The following is an 18,843-nucleotide window of genomic DNA, read 5'->3' on the forward strand; positions in this document are numbered from 1 at the left end:
ATAATCATCCAGCTATTAGTTTGAAATTTATTTTCATGGAAATTTGTTCCACATGCTTGTTAAAATCTGGTACCAGTTGAAATTTTAATTTACCTTGCTGTATTTCGTGCAGATTATGTATAGAACATGTATGCCAGGGTACATTTGCTGTTACGCTGCCTATTTTTTAACGAAACAGAAAACATGGTAAATATTTCAGAATATGAGTATTAATTTTTAATGTGTTTTAATGTGACCCTGAGAGAAAACCTCATGGTGAAGAGTATTTTGTCTTCCAATCTCTTCCCATCTCTTCGTACTCAACATTAGTTTGCTCGGGCACGTTAACGAGACGATTCCTCTAACACCCTCGAGAGATTCCAAATAAAGCAGATGAAAAAACTGACATGTCACCATTTCTGTTTGTCTGATACTTTGAACACGTGGGTTGACTGAAGAGTTAGTGATCACCAAATACACACAGGGCTATTACTAGAGTTTAACTTGAACAAAACAGGTAACCCCAGTAATCCAAAAAATACGAAAAATTCAGCAATACAAAACTTCCTACCAGTAAACAAGTCCAACTTAACCTCTAACCTATACCAAACACTAATGGAGAAACATGCAGCAACTAATTAACCTTGTAGTGTGTGAGAGATTCTCAGGTATGTCAGAGCAGAATATTTAGCAACCAGCTGCGATTCGCAGGTTCCATGTACTGCACTAGCAATATCATAGTTCACATGAACAGCAGTAAAAGTAAAACCTGAACATAATGTCTTCAAAAGCAGGAATTGCTTTTTTTCCTTCTAAAAGGTGTTCCACAATGACATTTGTCCAAATTGATCAACAAAATTTTGGACTACTGTTTAACCAACTCCTTTTTGCGAGGTAACTCTTCAGATCAAAAATGACCACAAGAATGTGACAGAAGTTCCATGAATCTGTCATTTCAGCAAACTTCGTTTAGCAGATTCCACCACCAGACAGCTACAGCCTCAGAGAAACTAACACACAATTCGATCTTGCGCAGCAAACTAAAATACAACATCAGCTTGTAAAATGGGTCATCGCATACGGCGCGTGTGTTAAAATGACAAACGGATTTTACGGCAAGCATCAATTCAAATCCAATTCCACATAAACAGTAAGTCTCACTTACCACATTGTAGTAACCTTTACTAATTGGAGGAGTTTCAAATCCCTTAGGTGAACTTTTCAAAGTTGCAGACTTCGGAGAGACTGTTTTTTCTACAGAATGAACCAATTGTCAATTTTTTTTTAATGAAATTCACCAGAGATCATCATGCAACATCAACAGATATCTGGAAAATAAGTTCCCCAAATAGTGCCTAATCATAATCAAAGCATTATTCTTTAAAACTAAAACATATTGCAATTATACGCTTAATATTTATACTGTAATCAATGTTGAAGCAAGAGCAGAAAGCATGACCCTCTTAAACATTCACATAAGAAATAAGCCAGGCAGAAGCAGTGAAGATCGCGAGAATGATCTTTGCCAACGATTAGTGTATCAATAGTGAGGGGAGGGGTGAAGATGACAAAGCTGGATTATAGGGTAGACACTGAAGGCTGACTCATTTTACAACACTTTCATAGCCAAAAGAGCCTCCTGCGAGAGATCACAGTTTGGTAATTGTCAGTGGACTGGAAAGGAGGATATGGCTGAAGAAAACAATGATATCAGGTCATCATAAAATGCTGCACTTCCAATGAAGTAGTACTGATGTGTGTAAATACATCAACCAAAAAGTGTCAGATTCACATTCCAGCAGAAAGCAAAGATGACAAATGCCTTGTTCATTAGATGTTTGGCATTAAGTTACACTATCACTTTGTGAGGACATGGAACAGAGTACAGATCATGTCTTCAGACATCAGCAGACGTGGGCCAACATTTCCCCAGTAAAACGTCACCATTCTTGCGATAACTGTACATCCTGTAACTCGGTCCAAAGCAGGTACTGATAAATACCAGTATATTCCACAATATATAAAAACTGCAAAACAACTTTGCTGCTGCCCCCTGCACTGTCCCAATTGCTGGATGTTGAACAGACATGTAACTAGTACTCTGGCTTATATCTTGACTGAGATGTGAACTGCACTGATTTGTCAATGTAATACAGAATCCTAATGGCCTTGCTCACTGCTGCCTGCAAAATCAAGGACCACAGTTAAAGTGGACAGATACCCAGTGTGGAAAGGGAAACAAAATTAACATTACAGGTCGAAGATCCTTTGCCAGAATTGGGAAGTGAGACAGGTTAGTTTTAGAGGGGATGGGGAGCTGAGATGGAATGCAGGAGAATATGTCTGACAGGGTGACGCCAGATTTGTCATGGTGAAGCTGTTGAAGACGACATCTGACTGATTAGGCTAACCGAGGTGGGTGGAAAAGGGGGAGAGAGAGTGCAATGGCAAACAAAGGGACACACACACACACACAAGCTGTGAAATGCAGCACTGTGGGAAATGCCTGCCAGATCAGACTGTGCTAATGGAGAGAGAGAGAAAAATAACACAGATACATAACCTACAGAGAACTCAAGATACGTGATGTTGAATTTGATATTGATTTCAGAATGCTGCAACAGATCCAGTTGGAAGATGAGTTACTGTTTAGCCAAGTTGAATTTAGAGATACCGTATGGAAACAGGCCCTTCAGCCATTGAGCCCACACCGACCATCGATCAGCCTACTTGCCAGAATCATTATTCATTTAAAAAAATAAATCCAGTCAACCTTGTTCTCCCAACAACCTTTGTTTTCCACTTTTTGTTTGTATCAATACTCAATACGAAACAATCTAAAAATTTTGTGCAATTTAGTTTCAAGATCCAGCCTTAAGCTGGGGATTTCTTTAGTCTCTCTCTTAACTCGATCAGAATTTTAGTCCATAGATTAAACACCTCACATTGCATTTTGAGCCATTTATCAATTTCACAAATACTTTCCTTTCAAGTTATCAACTTACCATTCAGCTTCATTTCTCTCACATAATTGCTGGGAAACCAGCCGTTTTTGCCGTTGAGTGTTCCTTCCCACCAGCCCCCTTCCTCAATTCTGGTAACATGGATGATATCACCCTTGGCAAAGCAGAGTTCATCCTCGTTGGTCTGATAGAAGTTGAATTTTGCTTTTACCACCATGTGATGGTTGCTGTTATCAGTCATGTCCTTTCCAAAAAATAAATAATTCAAATCAGTATTCACTCCTTCATAAGAATACAGTAAACCCTCGTTATAGTGGACTGTAGAGAGGGGGGATGGGGGTCTGAGAGCGGCCGGGGTTGTGGTGCGAGCCGGGGGTAGTGTCGCGAGCCAGTGGCAGCAGGAGGTGCAAGTAGCCGGGGAGGTAAGCAGCCAGGAGGCAGCAAGAGCCAGGGGTGGCGTTGGGGGCAGCTAGCGCTGGGGGCAGCATAATGTCCTCTGCAGCCAGAGTATGACCTTCCGTTATAACCAAGATTCGTTATACAGAGGTCCGTTAAAACAAGGGTTTAATGTATTTGTAATAAAAGGCGACACAATTCCTTTTGAACAATTGGAAAGCACTGCGGCCAGTTCTGCCCTCAACATTTTACAACAATGTCAAATCTAGGAAAAAGCTGCAGAGATCTACCTTAGTGACCCCAGGTGCTTCAGTGAAATTGGAGAAGGCAAAAATTGCCGATCTTCAAATCGACCTTTAACATCCCAAAACCAACAGTGTGCATTTTACAAAGCAAAGAACCATCATAAGATGCCACCCCCTGGAACCACACCCTGACGACTCAGTGAAATTAGTGAAACCACTTGTCCACCATAGATCCAATCAGGTAGATGTTCTCTGCAGTCAATTTCTCCAGATCGCATTCCAGTAATCCCTGCTCCTCCCTCATATCCTCATATCCACCGCCTTTCCCCATCCCCATATCCCAACATGGCAAACATTCAACTTTCACTCACTAAACTTCGATATTTTCCAGGAAAGTTTTTGGAAGTTCTTCCAAGGGACAAGTGGGCTCCAGCGAGAGAATCAGCTGACTTTATTTGATGGGATTGATGACGTGTACATACCGAGTCACTTCCAACACCAATATCTGCAGGAGACAGGTCCTTTAGTTGCGGATTTGAACAATTACTTTGTATTTTAAAATATAATTAGATTTAATTATTTTTCAACGCACACTCGTTTAGCAGTTAACACAGTGAACATTTGGCTTTCGCAACACATTCTAACAGATATATGGTTTGGCTTAAAGAGAGGACACTTGCACACAATGTTTTGTGTAAGGAAACTGATTTATGATAAAATAATGGTAACTTATTTGCTCATGCGGTCAGCACCAGAAATCTATTTATTTCCTCCAAAATCAATTCGTATTGGGTATCCTGAATTTTCAATCTTTCTTTGTTAGTTGTGTCTTCAGTCCTGTAACCGTCTCAGAGTCAGAGTCATAGTGTGGAAACAAGCCCTTCACCCCAACTTTCCCACACTGACCAACATGTCCCATCTACACTAGTCCCACCTGCCTACGCTTGGCCCATATATCCCTCTAAATCTGTCCTATCCATGTACCAATGTTTCTTAAACATGGCGATAGTACCTGCCTCAACAACCTCTTCCGGCAACTCGTTCCATACACCCACCTCCTTTTGTATGAAAAAGTTTCCCCTCAGATTCCTACTAAATCTATCTACCCTCACCCTAAACCTATGTCCTCTGGTTCTTGATTCTCCTACCCTGGGCAAGAGACTGTGTCTACCCAATCGATTCCTCTCATAATTTTGTACACCTTTATAAGATCAACCCTCATCCACCCGCGCTCCAAGGAACACAGTCCCTACCTGCTCAACCTCCCCCTATTGTTCAAGTCCTCGAGGCCTGACCTCGTTAATCTTCTCTGCACCCTTTTCAGCTTGCCAACATCTTTCTTATAACATGGTGCCCAGAACTGACCAAAATACTCTAAATGTGGCCTCACCAACATCTTATATAACTGCAACATGTCCCAACTTCTATACTCTCCCTAAACCGCTCACCTCCCCTCTTTAAAGCACCCAGTAAACTGTTATCCCCTGCGGCTCGGGTGTCAATTTTTCAAGGCTACACTTCAGCAAGGTAATTCTCAGATGGATTATTTTGTTTCGGGTGCAGTATAAAACAGAAACAGAAGTTGTGCAGGCGAGTGTTTGCTGGTCCTCTCTTGACAAAGAACCAGAGTGATTATGTCTAGTGCATACGAAGGTTCTCAGCCCACTTCTTCCTGCCCATAAATGGTGCACCAGCTAGCTTGCAGCAGCTGCTCTGCTCACATCATTTTAAATCTCTCCACTTTGACAGCAAAACAAAACCCGTGATGTTGGATTTCCTGCAAACACTCATTTGGCTCCTTTCGACTGCGGTTGCCATGGAGATAGGGATTTGGACAAAATCCAGAGAAATCCTCTGTCTGAAACTCAATCAATACCGGAGGACAAGACGCTTTGCACTTCAACAGCCATCCACTGAATGTTCAGTGGCTCTCCTGATGCCAACCCCACATCAGGGTTAACACACAAATCCAAGGTGCTTCCCAAGATCAGACAGCCAGAGCATCCCTTAGAATAGTATTCCCCATTTAATGAACGATCTCCAGCCAATTAAGTTACTTGAGCGCTCAAGCCCACCCTGCTTACATTTTCATAAAGCCTCCCCCCCCCCGCTTAAGTCTCACAACTCTTAAACAGCCAAAAAAAGCTGTCATTACCAGCTTTTGAAATTTCCAATTTCCATGGAGCTTTTGGGGGGGGGGGGGGGGGGGGAGAGTGGGGGTGATAGAGGAGAGAAGAGTTCCAGATTCTCACTGCACTGTGTTGAGAAGCATTTTTTTGCAACACCTCCAAATGACTTGGTTCTGATTCTGAAGAAAAGAAAATAGTTAGCAGAATGGTCTTGAGGGAACAGAAGTTTAGGGGTAACATGAGGGGGAACTTCTTTACTCAGAGAGTGGTAGCTGTGTGGAATGAGCTTCCAGTGGAAGTGGTGGAGGCAGGTTCGATTTTATCATTTAAAAATAAATTGGATAGGTATGTGGATGGGAAAGGAATGGAGGGTTATGGTCTGAGTGCAGGTAAATGGAACTAGGGGAAAATAAGTGGTCGGCACGGACTTGAAGGGCCGTGATGGCCTGTAATTGTTATATGGTTATGTGGAAAGAAATATCAAAGCTTGTGTGACAAGTATATAATGATCCAAATTTATTCTTCAGAAATTTAAAAAATACAGGGGCCCATGAACCAGCCATGATGGAAGGAGAAACTCACCTACACACAAGCTACACCAATTTCCTGCCCTAACTAGATAGCGCTATGACCTGGAAAGAGAAGTGGGATGCGCCTGGTCGCTGCTGCCAGAGAAACATTCTGGATCCACCAGCAGGCCGCAGGATGGCAAGAGCTTGGGACATTGGGTCAGTTGTAGCAAACGCAGCTGTAGATGCCATTCCAACTTCTTCTGCACATAACTGGATGAACAGGCTTTCATAGAAGTGAATTATGAGCCGTTCAGAACCTTTAACAGGAAATCTGATCTACCAAGTTTCTCTTTTAAAACTTCAAATGCATAGGAATCAACTTGAGCAATCCCAGTGCTGTAAAGGAACCCAGTATTTACCTTTGTGAATGTGAAGAAAGTGAAATTACCAAGCTGAATGTGAAGAAAGTGAAATTATTCATTGGACAGATCTAGAAAAAAAATGCAATGAAGATAGTCCACATACAAATGGTCCAATACCATCCAGAACTGCAGTGCCTCATTTCTACACCAGTGTCCTGCTCAGTGACTGTCAGCAAGTCCTGACTGTAGTGTGTTAAATCATTTATGAATTGCTGCTGGGAATTCTTCCAGGAATTCAACTACATGCCAAATGGATCAGGTTTCACAAACCTGAAATCCAAGTTCCTTGTTTGGCAAAGGTAACAGAAATAAATGCAAATGGATGTTGCTCTAATGCAAAGATAGGCTGGTTTACTCTCAAACTTTCCCCCAAGTATTAACTTCCTGCACGGTTTACAGGAAATGCATTGTCCAGGACCGACCTGATCAATCATGTTCCAGCTGAGTGTCCTGCCTACCAAGGTACACATTGGGAAACTAGAGCACAGAAGATTGGAGTGAACACAACCCTTGTTACCCAGTGTTTCTGCTGCTATTTATTACCTGGGATCAAGATTTGCTTCCAATCCAATTTTGTGGCCAGAGGCTCACACGAAAACACAAACTCTTCCACAGATGGTGGGTAATTTGGTGAACTCCTTCCACAGCTCATGCAGGCCGCCCATTTGCTCCTGACGCCTGACCTCAACGTCCTTGATAATATCTCCCCCCCCCCCACCCACCTCTATGGGCAAAAGAGGCATTTCTTCAAGGTAAGTGATCACATCTTTCAAACTTTCCCTCAGTCCACCTAGTAATCTCATCCCATGATATACGGTGCAAGGCAAGCAATCCGTGTGGCCTTCCAACATTGCTGGCCACAATAATAAGGACTTCACAGCATGGGATGTTGGCCTGGGAGAGGAGGTTGACACATTTACTTATCCTTCCAGTGAAATTAGGGTTTTTGTGGAGACAGCTTTGGTAGTATCTTTCCAGTATCTTGACATGCCTGCTGTTGATAGTCCAAGTGTCAGTAGCAGGTAAGAGGGTGAAGATCGTTCCTGCCCAATAGACCACAACTACCCTGCCATGTCTACGGTCTTTATCTTTAAACAGCCTTTCTCTCCATTAACTAAAGCCACATAGAAGGTGATGCTGAAGTTAATCAAAGTCTTATGGTGAGATTGCCTCTCAAGATAGGAGAAGTGGCCCAAATCTTCAAGGTTAGCTCTGTCAATTGTTACTGTTGGTGGGTAGTGTGATACAATAGTACAAGTAAGAGGACTTTGTGTCTTTCAGATGCTGTTTAAATGCCATCCTCTAATATGCTTTAATGAAAACATTGATTATGGCTTGCAGCTCAGCCTTCAATCGCAGGTAAATGCAAATGTTGCCTCCTTGCTGTGACTCAATGACTGAAGCTTGGCTAACCTTCATTCCTGAGTTTAAACAGTTTCACATTAATTTTGAAAAGTGTTCTGCAGAAAGTTTGCTGAATGCAAGGAGCAACATTGCAGAAAGAAAGATGTTAAAAATGCTTCGAGCCAATGACAATTTTGTTTAACACCAGTCTTGAATGAGATTGCCTCTGGTCTAGTCTTATGATGAGTGTCAGGGCTTGCATGCATCAGGTAATAAATGCAAAATGGAAATGAATTTCTGTTGGAAGCCAAATACAAATCTCACTTGATTGTGAGCTTTATGGGCCTGTTCCACTATTCAAGTTTACCCAAGAGCTCTCCCGAGTTCAAAAAAAAAAATCAAACTCGTGGTAAGTACGTAGAATGTACGTAGCAGGTACGCCGGACCTCGGGACGTCTCTTAGCGGCTCTTATCGCTAACGGCAGGTCCTCAGGAAACGCGGTAAGCTCATTAAGTTTTTTCAACAGTGTGAAAAATGTCCACGAGAGCCCCGAGTACCTACGAACAGCTATTACCATAATTCTCCGAGATCGAATCAGGGGAAACTCGGGAGAACTCTTGCATTACCTCGTACAGTGGGACAGGCCCTTTAGTGTAGTCAAAAACAGCCACAAATGTTGATTAATGCTGCTCCCTCCATTTATTTTGTTGTGCAACTTTAAAGTTACTAATGAAAACGCTGCCTTGTGTACGACAATTTCATTCTAATTTACATTACCAGGTGGCAGTAGCAGCCCTCGAACCTGCTCCACTCATTTAGATCATGTCCACTTGGAACCTACATTTTAACCATTTGCCTTAGTTCTATGTCCTTTATACCAAAACAAAATACTTGAACAAGGTACCAGGATTTTCGATTGATGCCGGAGCTTTTGTCAAAACTTGCTTATTTGGTCCATGGCGCATTTGGTCCATGGCCATGCTGACCAATTGAAAACGTAGCCATTTAATCTCAGATGCTCAGTCATACAGCATGGAAACAGGCCCTTCGACCTAACTTGTCCATGCCAACCAAAATGCCTCATCTACACTAGTCCTACCTGCCGGTATTTTCCCATATCCCTCTAAACCTTTCCTATCAATATATCTGAGCAAATGTAATTGTTATAATACCTCTGGCGCACTACCTGCCTCAACTACCTCCTCTGACAAGGACCTGGCTCTCAATAACCCCTCCTGGCAAATTCTAGTCTCTCAACTACCTCCTCTGGCAAGTACCTGCCTCAGGTACCCAGCTCAACTACATTTTTGTCCTGAAATTTCCTGCCCATAAATTTACATAACCAGTTTCTGAAACTTCTAGATTCAAATAAGTTTGAGTAACATTTTCCCTTCACCATGCCTCAAGATCCATCCCTTCAGTGTGATATTCACCCAGTCACTAGAGGAAATAGTTTATCAACTTTATCACATCCTATCAAACTGAATCAGCCGATTCACATCGCTTGTCCTTCAAAATAAATATATCTCTTCTGTTACATTTTCCAAAGCATTTCCATCTTGCCTAAAGCAGAATACAAAGTTGCCCACAATACGGATTTGAAAGGTTGCAGCACAATCTCTCTGCTTTTACATTCAGCAGATCTATTTATAACCCCATGTGACAAGTATGCTTTTTTTAACCACTTTATCAACTTTCCCTGTCATCATCAAGGATGACAACTGACATTGTCTGTTTTCTGCTCAATTACACTTTAGTACTGAGGAATTTGTGTAGAACTATTGTCGCACATTAATCCTCATAAACGACAGCACTGCAGGTTAAACAGCTTTTCTGCTGTGAACTCTATCTGGTTTACACGCAAGCACATTATTGCACACAATATGGCCATTCATCACACCCAAGTTATTCAGCAGCTTTGGGGAGCTGCTGTGAAATTTATTCTCTTTTTTAACATTACAGCTTGGTTTGGGAATAGCTCTGCCTAAGACCACAATAAATTGCAGAGTGTTGTACATGTAGCCCAGTCCATCACACAGACCAGCCTCCCCACGGTTGACTCCATCTATACTTCACGCTGTCTCAGACAACTAGCCAACATGATCAAAGACTTGTCCCACTCCAGTCATTCCTTCTTCTCCCTGCTCCTATCTGGCAGAAAGTACAGGAGCGCAAAAGCATGCACCACCAGACGCAGGAACAGCTTCCCATTATCAGGCATCTGAAGTCCTTCCATAAGCTAAGGTACTGTCCAACTCTCCTCTATTCCCTTGTGGACAATGGACTTTGTCCATAGAACGGATGCTCTATAATGTTAACTATATTCTGCACTCTGCATCATCCCCTCTGCTCTACCTTTCGCACTAAAGTTTGACTCGATTGTATTTCCTGATTAGTACCGGTGTCAGTGGTAATGGGGAGAAGTCAGGAGAAAGGGGTTAGAAGGGAGAGATAGATCAGACATGATTGAATGGCTGAGTTGACGATGGGCCGAATGCCGTATTTGTACTCCTATTCCTTATGACCTTATGTATGTAATCTGTACCTCAGTTTACATGACAATAATAACTTTAAACCTAAACCCAAGATAATCACATTACAGCTACGGAGGCCACACTGGTATACGGAAGCAGTGATCACAAGCTTAATTTTGGGAATGAACTTCTGGAGGTCTTTAAAAAAAAAAAAAAAAAAAAGTGCCAAGAGCACAAAACAAGCCATCGCCCATGATCAGAAACAAGGTTATGTAGAATCCAAGTGTAATTCTCTACCCTCAACCTCCATTGCACAACATCAAAACTTATTTTTTCCAATGTGTATCACTTGCCCTGCGCCCCTTTCACCTCACACTGCCAAAAGAAGTGAGGAGTACAGACCTGGAAGGGTTCTCCAAGAAATACCAAACGGTATTCAAGCACAACTATTGATGAGAGAGATGCTTGGGGGAATGCCCTCACTTTACCAACATAGACCTCCTGCAAATCCACTTCATTAGCCACACGGCACTTTGAGCCACTCAAAGTTGTGAAGAGCAATATGTAAAAAAGGTATAAGGTATTATATTAGGGCATGTAGGATTTCAGAGCAATCACCATTTGGAGCAAAGAAGGATTGGTGAATATTTATTATATTATAAGTGTAAAAAAACATAATATTTCTCACATGGCAGAACTTTGCCCACAAAGAGCACATTTGTCAATTCTCTGAACATTTTTTGTGTACAATCGACAAATAACCATTTCCAAATTGCCTATAACAAGTTCAGTTATGCAATTCCAATCAATATGAATTAAATTTCATATCTAGGAAAATATTGCTATCGTTCATCTAAGTTACTCGCACCATGAGCCCAGTACACTGGGAAACTAAGCCTCACCCAAACAGTCTTCTTACCTGCAGTTACTTTATTCAAAGTGACCAGGGAGCTAAGAATCTTGTTGAAGTTCTGTCCTTGATAAAGATCATTCGCATCAAAAGTCTGTGAGAAGCAAAAGGCAAATCTGTAATTACTATTTAACACATTAAGTAGACCTTCTGGTGAGATCTTCTTGAGACAGAGCTGTTTGCTTATCGAAAATCAACAAGTCTGGAGACGTTTCTAGCAATGAACCTCCCAGCACTTAAAAGAAAAGCTTCAATGTATTCTTAAATAAAGCTAAATCTGTGAAGACTTGTTTTCATTCCTAACAGCCACCAATAAAAAGAAGCAGGCTCACATCTACCTCCGGCTTATCAATAAAAATGGAATTGCTGTCAGTTCCAGAGACAAATTGTTGCTTTCCCCCCCCCCGACTTACAGATTAGACAATAAAACTAACCTCAAAGCAGAAACACAGGGCTCACTGCCAATCCATACCGAATGTACAAAAACAATCAAGAGCTGCAAATGCAAAGCTCTTGCTGCAAACATATCTGGATGATGACAGGAATCTCGCCCAACAGAGCATGCTCCACTATTTCAGTGGTTTGGAAGTTTAATTCTGCACATCAGTGTCATTTTAAAATATATTTGACCATAAACTAGATCAAAATGTTCTATTCTATAACACCCCTGAGAGAGAGAAAACTTGCAGAATTTTGAAAGTGAAGCAAATTTATGAATCATCCGTTACTGTTAGTCTCACCCACCACAGTACATTGCCATAAGTATATTGTGGTTATAAAAAAAAATGACCTCCCTCACTAATCTCTGCACATCAGCGCGTTCAACACAAAATGTAAATTGGCCTTCTACTGGTTCTCACCCCAGTACGTGCCCTATGATGTCAGTGTCCACCTTGAATTTGGAGTATTTGCTGACTTAACATCACGTCTATCAGCTGACTTACAGCAGCTTGATACAAGGCAGAAATCTCAGTTCAATTTCTCCAAGCAATTCCACGGCATCATATCGCCGCAGCAAAGTAAGTGGCACAAGTGTGACAGCCAGCATGCATTGCTCATTTAACATCCTGGTTCAGTCTGATTCACCTGGTCATCATCACATAGCCTGTGGGGTTTCACTGTGCACAATCAGACTGCTGCATTTCCAAAGGTAGATTATTCATTCTATTTTTAAATATGAATTCGACAATCAGCATTTTGGGATATCCAAACATCCTAAATGCTGGAGAAGTACCAATTCTTTCTTTCTAAACTTTTGAACAATTGTGTGTGCCAAGGGATGATGGGGAATGGGGTATGGGGGAGGGGAGGGGAAAAAGAGGAGAGGAGGGGGATTATACGTACACATGCCCAACACAGTTGCCGCATACACATTCTTCCTCACATCCTCCACTCTCTCCGAGTGAAGGCATTCCTGCAGCCATAGGTGACCCTTCCAAGCCTCTCCAATTGTCAATTGCTCTCTCCTCTCCCACCATCAGTTCATCAGTTTAGTTTATTGTCAGGTGTACCAAGGTATAGTGGAAAACCTTTGTTGCATGCTAACCAGCCAGTGGAAAGACAATATACAATTACAATGATTACATTCGCAGTGTACAGATACATGATAAGGGATTAAGTTCAAGTTCACATTTATTGTCACATGCACCAATTGGTACAAGGAAATTTGAGTTACAGTACAGCCATACGAATAAAAAGAACACAATACACAATTGAATTTAACATAAGCATCCACCACAGCGGAATCAACGTTTCTCACTGCAGTGGAAGGCAATAAATTTCAGTCATCTTCCTCTTTATTCACCCGTGGTCAAGGCTTAGAACACTCCGCAGTCGCCGATGTACAGGCCCTCTCGCCGGGATGTTCAAAACTCCGGCATCGGAATGGATCGGAACACACTCTGCGGTTTGGAGTTTCCAAATTGGCCGCTTCTTACTGCAGACAGCAGCTTCCGAAGTCCACAGGCCCCACTAGACGGAGTTCCAACACTGGCGATCCTCGGCAAAAGATCCCAGGCTCCACGATGTTAAAGTCAGCATCGTGCCTGCGGCTAGAAGCTCCGCAGACCACAGCTCCACTATGTCAAAGTCAGCAGGCCCCGCTGGACGGAGCTCCAACACAGGCGATCCTCGACACACGATCCCAGGCTCCGCGATGGTAATTCAGAGCTGCGCCTGCTGCTGGAGCTCTGGGCCGGTGTCTGATCGGAAAGGCCGCGCCAATCCAGTTGGTAGGCCACGATGGGGGGGCAAAGATGCGACACGGAGAAGACGCTTCTCCATCCAGGTAATTATATATTTAATATTTTTTGTTATTTTATACAATTTTTTAACAAAACAGAACAAAACAAACAAAACAAATAAAAAATAAAAATTGAAAAAGACAACAGGAAAAAAGGAAGGAAAAAAAATATATTTTTTTTAAATAATAATAATAAAACAAAGCCGCCAGACATAACAGTATTGGTACAATCCACATGGTGCTATTTACCTCCGTCCAGGTAATTGACTGAAAAACGATTTCCCCCTATCCAGGTATAGTCAGTAAAGTTTGATCAAAAATAGTCTGAGGGTCCCCGATGAGGTAGACAGTAGTTCAGGACTGCTATCTGATTACAGTAGGATGGTTCAGTTGCCTGATAACAGCCGGGAAGAAACTGTCCCCGAATCTGGAGGTATTAGTTTTCACACTTCTATACCTTTTGCCCGTTGGGAGACGGGAAAAGGGGGAGTGGCCATGGTGCAACTTGTCCTCGATTATGCTGCTGGTCTTGCCGAGGCCGCGGAAGGTTAAGACCATATAACAATTACAGCATGGAAACAGGCCATCTCGGCACTACAAGTCCGTGCCAAAAAATGGAATCAATGGAAGGGAGGTTGGTATGTGCGATGGTCTGGGCTATGTCCACAATACGCTGCTCTGCTCCGCTCCCTCCCTCTCCCCCTTCCCACTGTGTCCTAGACGCCACACTGCCCAGTCTAAATGAATTTCTCCCATTAAATAGAGAGAATCCTAAGCTGCCACCGGATGCCACCTTAAGTGACAAGTGTGGCCAGCTGCTACATACATGAAACACTACAGCACAGGAACAGATCATTTGGACCCACAATGTCCATGTCGAACATGCTGCCGAGCCGAACTGATCTCATCTACGTGCACATGATCCATATCCCTCCATTCCCTGCACTTCCACTATTGATCAGCTGTTGTGGGCAGAGCCATTTTCTGGAAATGTTAAGGTCTCATTTAATGTCACTGGACTCTCAATGTGAAGTAGAATTCTACACTGCCATGACAGGAAACTGCAGAACATTTATGACGTTAAGGCAAAGATAGATAGATTCTTCATTAATACGGGTGTCAGGAGTTATAGGGGGGGAGAAGGCAGGAGGATGGGGATAGGAGGGAGAAATAGATCAGCCATGATTGAACAGTGGTGACTTGATGGGCCAAATGGTGTAATTCTGCTCCCATCACTTATGACATAATGTTCAGCCCACTGTGTCCATGCCAGTCATAAACACAGTCGAGTCCCACCTGCCAACAATGGGTCACAACCCTTGAAGCACTCAGCCAAGTGCTCTTGAAACATTGCCTCCTCCTGCTTCTCAAGCAGTGAGTTCCAGACACTTGCCTCTCATTAGGATTCACTGCCTGTATAGGTGGTAAAGGCAGAGAACTGTGTTACATTGAAAAATAGCAGCCCCAGAACTAAAAGAAAAGCACCCTCCAGGATTACAGACCTAGAAATTGAAAAGAACCTAAAGTCCATTAACACCTGTCCTTCACCATTTAAATATTCCCTCTCCAAACTACTCCAAATCTATGCACATTAATGTGACCCCCAGTGTTACGGGAAACAGGCTCAGTCATGCAGGATGGAAACGGGTCCTTCGGCCCTACTTGTCCAGCTGACCAACATGCCTCATTTACAATATTCCCACCTGCCTGCGTTTGGCCTATATGCCTCTAAACCTTTCCTATCCAAGTACCTTTAGATTAGAGACACAGCGCAGAAACAGGGCCTTTGGTCCACCGAGTCCGCATTGGCCAGTGATCCACGTACATTAACACTACCCTTCACACTAGGACAATTTTTACATTTACACCAAGCCAATTAACCTACAAACCTGTACGTCTTTAGAGTGTGGGAGGAAATTAAAGATCTCTGAGAAAACCCACGCTGGTCACGGGGAGAATGTATAAACTCCGTAAAGGCAGCACCCATAGTCAGGATCGTACCCATGTCTCTGGCGCTGTAAGGCAGTAGCTCTACCGTTGCGCCACTGCGCCATCTTGTAACATTGGTTTGAAACGTTGTGATAGACCCCTCAACTGTCTCCTCAGGCAGCTTGGTCCATATACCGAGCACCCTTTGTGTAAAAAGGTTGCCCCTCAGGGTCTTATTAAATCTATCCCCCCTCACTTTTAACCTATGTCCTCTGGTTCTTGATTCCCCTGTCCTGCGTAAAAACATTGCCTAATTCCTTTGCTCCATAGATGCTGACTCACCAGCTGAGTTTCTCCAGGATTTTTGTCTATTTTCTTTCTTCTTCCCGCCCCCCACCCCCCCACCAGTCTGAAGATGGGTTTCAAAACGAAACGTTGCCTATTTCCTTTGCTCCATAGATGCTGCTGGACCCGCTGAGTTTCTCCAGCATTTTTGTCTACTTCCTTTCTTCTTCCTGCCCCCCCCCCCACATCAGGCTGAAGAAGGGTTTCGACCCAAAACGTTGCCCATTTCCTTCACTCCATAGATGCTGTCTCACCCACTGAGTTTCTCCAGCATTTTTGTCTACCTCCACTCAGTTCGCAATAACCAACCTGATCTCCTGGAGGCTCAGTACTTCAACTCCCCCTCCCATTCTGAATCCGACCTTTCTGTCCTGGGCCATCTCCATGGCCAGAGTGAGGACCACTGTAAATTGGAGGAGCAGCACCTCATATTTCGCTTGGGCAGTTTGCACCCCAGCGGTATGAACATTGACTTCTTTAATTTCAGGTAGTCCCTACTTTCTCCTCCCTTTCCCAGCTCTCCCTCAGCCCACCGTCTCCGCCTCTTCCTTTTCTTCTTCCCCCCCCCCCCCCCCCCTTCACCCTCACATCAGTCTGAAGAAGGGTTTCGACCCAAAACGTTGCCTATTTCCTTCGCTCCATAGATGTTGCCTTACCCGCTGAGTTTCTCCAGCATTTTTGTCTACCTTCGATTTTCCAGCATCTGCAGTTCCTTCTTAAACAAACTGCGTAAAAAACTTTGTGCATTTACTTTACCAATTCCTCTCATTATCTTATACGCCGCCATAAGATCACCCCCTCATCCTCTTCATAGTTCTCATAGTTCTCGCAACATCCTTAGAAATCTCCTCAGCGAACAATCCTGCACAATCAATTATTTCCTGTAATATGATGACCTGAACTACATACAATTTTCAATATGTGATCTAACTGGTACAGAGGAAGAAGAAGTTTGTCCTTTGCCTGAAAATAGCTTAATTCCAGACTGGCTGTTAAATGTAGCATCATCGCTGTGCAGTTTTCCTCGATTAAACTATTTAAAAACTTTTTCAAGTTATCCCTGGTTATCAGTATAACCACTAAATGCATTCTTCACATTTCCTTTGTAAAATCCTTCATAATTTTGAACATCTACACCAAATATCTTGGCCACCACCATTTCAGTGCCAAAGAAAAGCAAGGAAGCATCTTAACTACCATCACAAAGTGTTTCAAGAGGCTGGTTTGAAACACCACCGCAACAGGTCCTCAGCAGACACCAGCTCCCTGGCCCTATACTTATCCCTGGAACATCTGGATACAAGGCCACCTACGTTAGACTCAATTTATTGGTAAATCTCTGCATTCAACACTATATTTACAACCTAATTCATATTCAAACTCCTGGAGTATATATTCCTGATCTCCCAATCTATCTTGTTTCAGCCTTTGTAATTTTTTCAACATGCGCCTTCTCGGCAGCTGTAACATTATATTCTGCACTCGGTTTCTTTTCTCCTTTAGCACCACCTGTTTTACTCATGATTTGTCTGGATAGCACACAAAACAAAGTCTTTCACTGTATCTCAGTACTCGTGATGACAATAACAAACCAAACCATAACCAACCTCCTCTGCTCCCTCAGCTGCTCCACATAAGTGAAGTCCCTGATTTCTGGAACCTCAGCCGCAGGAGAGAGAAACCCTGGCTTACTCACTTGCGTAAACTGCCAAGATACATAATTTGCAGTGCACGAGTTAACACATCCTGCTAAGACTTGGAAATATGACATGAAGACACAAATCTTCCAGGCAACTGCTGCATAGAGCCTGCAATCAGTCTTGTGAAGGGAACAATTTAGGTGGCAATGCATTGCTGAACAACATGTTTTAGCCAACATGCAAATGTAGATATGTATGAAAATGAAATGTTATACCCCATTGTTGATTAAGCTGTTCGTGCACTACTTGTGTTACAGGTCTCATTATACATTCATATTTTTAGACCCGACTCTTGACACAACATTAATATTTATACTTTGTTCAGTTACTGTGGAGCACCAGTTTTCCATTGTCAGTCGAATTGGTAAACATTATAAATCACACCATAGCAATTTGTTCACATTTAGGGTGAAAATTAGATGCTTAAAACGTGACAACAAAAGTCCATCAGAAAACACAAATAACAAAACAAATGATGGAAAAAAGAATGCCATTCAATCCCTCAAATATTGCGGCACTAAAACACCAATAGCTGATGTGTGACCTAGCCATCAATCCACCTTTACATAGAGACATGGAAAATAGGTGCAGGAGCAGGCCATTCTGCCCTTCGAGCCTGCACCGACATTCAATATGATCATGGCTGATCATCCAACTCAGTATCCTGTACCTGCCTTCTCTCCATACCCCCTGATCCCTTTAGCCACAAGGGCCACATCTAACTCCCTCTTAAATATAGCCAATGAACTAGCCTCAACTACCTTCTGTGGCAGAGAGTTCCAGAGACTCGCCCCTCTCTGTGTGAAAAAAAAAATTCTCATCTCGGTCCTAAAGGATTTCCCCTTTATCCTTAAACTGTGACCCCTTGTCCTGGACTTCCCCAACATCGGGAAAAATCTTCCTGCATCTAGCCTGTCCAACCCCTCAAGAATTTTGCAAGTTTCTATAAGATCCCCCCTCAATCTTCTAATCTTTATTCCCTTTATTCCCAATCTTTATTCCCATTGAACAAGATTTTTTACTATACAGTCAACCATTTAAAATTAACCATTTTAGTCTCTATTGTTATTTGGAAAGAGCTACAAATAGCCAGCATCCTTCTCCGCAGAGATATTTCTCAACTTAATTTCCTGTTTCTGGCGGATCCTACAACCTTGGTTAATGTAACGCACTTGTTTACCCTTAGAACCCAGTTACCATTCCAGAAACGATGCATGATACCCCAAGGCCAATATCCTTCCAAGAAGTGACA

General features: G+C 42.7%; 1 protein-coding gene across 2 annotated transcripts in view; it reads right to left on the reverse strand.

Moving 5' to 3' along the window:
* LOC129697892 (rho guanine nucleotide exchange factor 7-like) overlaps positions 1-18,843 on the reverse strand; it is a 90,040-nt gene that overhangs the window by 58,167 nt on the left and 13,030 nt on the right. For both annotated transcript variants that reach the window (XM_055636612.1, XM_055636611.1), the window contains exons 3-6: positions 11,385-11,469; positions 3,955-4,088; positions 2,985-3,186; positions 1,145-1,233 (exon numbers count right to left, since the gene is read on the reverse strand). In XM_055636612.1, coding sequence (XP_055492587.1) covers positions 1,145-1,233; positions 2,985-3,186; positions 3,955-4,088; positions 11,385-11,469 — 510 coding nt within the window. The remainder of the gene's footprint in view (positions 1-1,144; positions 1,234-2,984; positions 3,187-3,954; positions 4,089-11,384; positions 11,470-18,843) is intronic.

Source organism: Leucoraja erinacea, chromosome 6, assembly GCF_028641065.1.
Source record: "Leucoraja erinacea ecotype New England chromosome 6, Leri_hhj_1, whole genome shotgun sequence".
NCBI classification, from domain to species: domain Eukaryota; kingdom Metazoa; phylum Chordata; class Chondrichthyes; order Rajiformes; family Rajidae; genus Leucoraja; species Leucoraja erinaceus.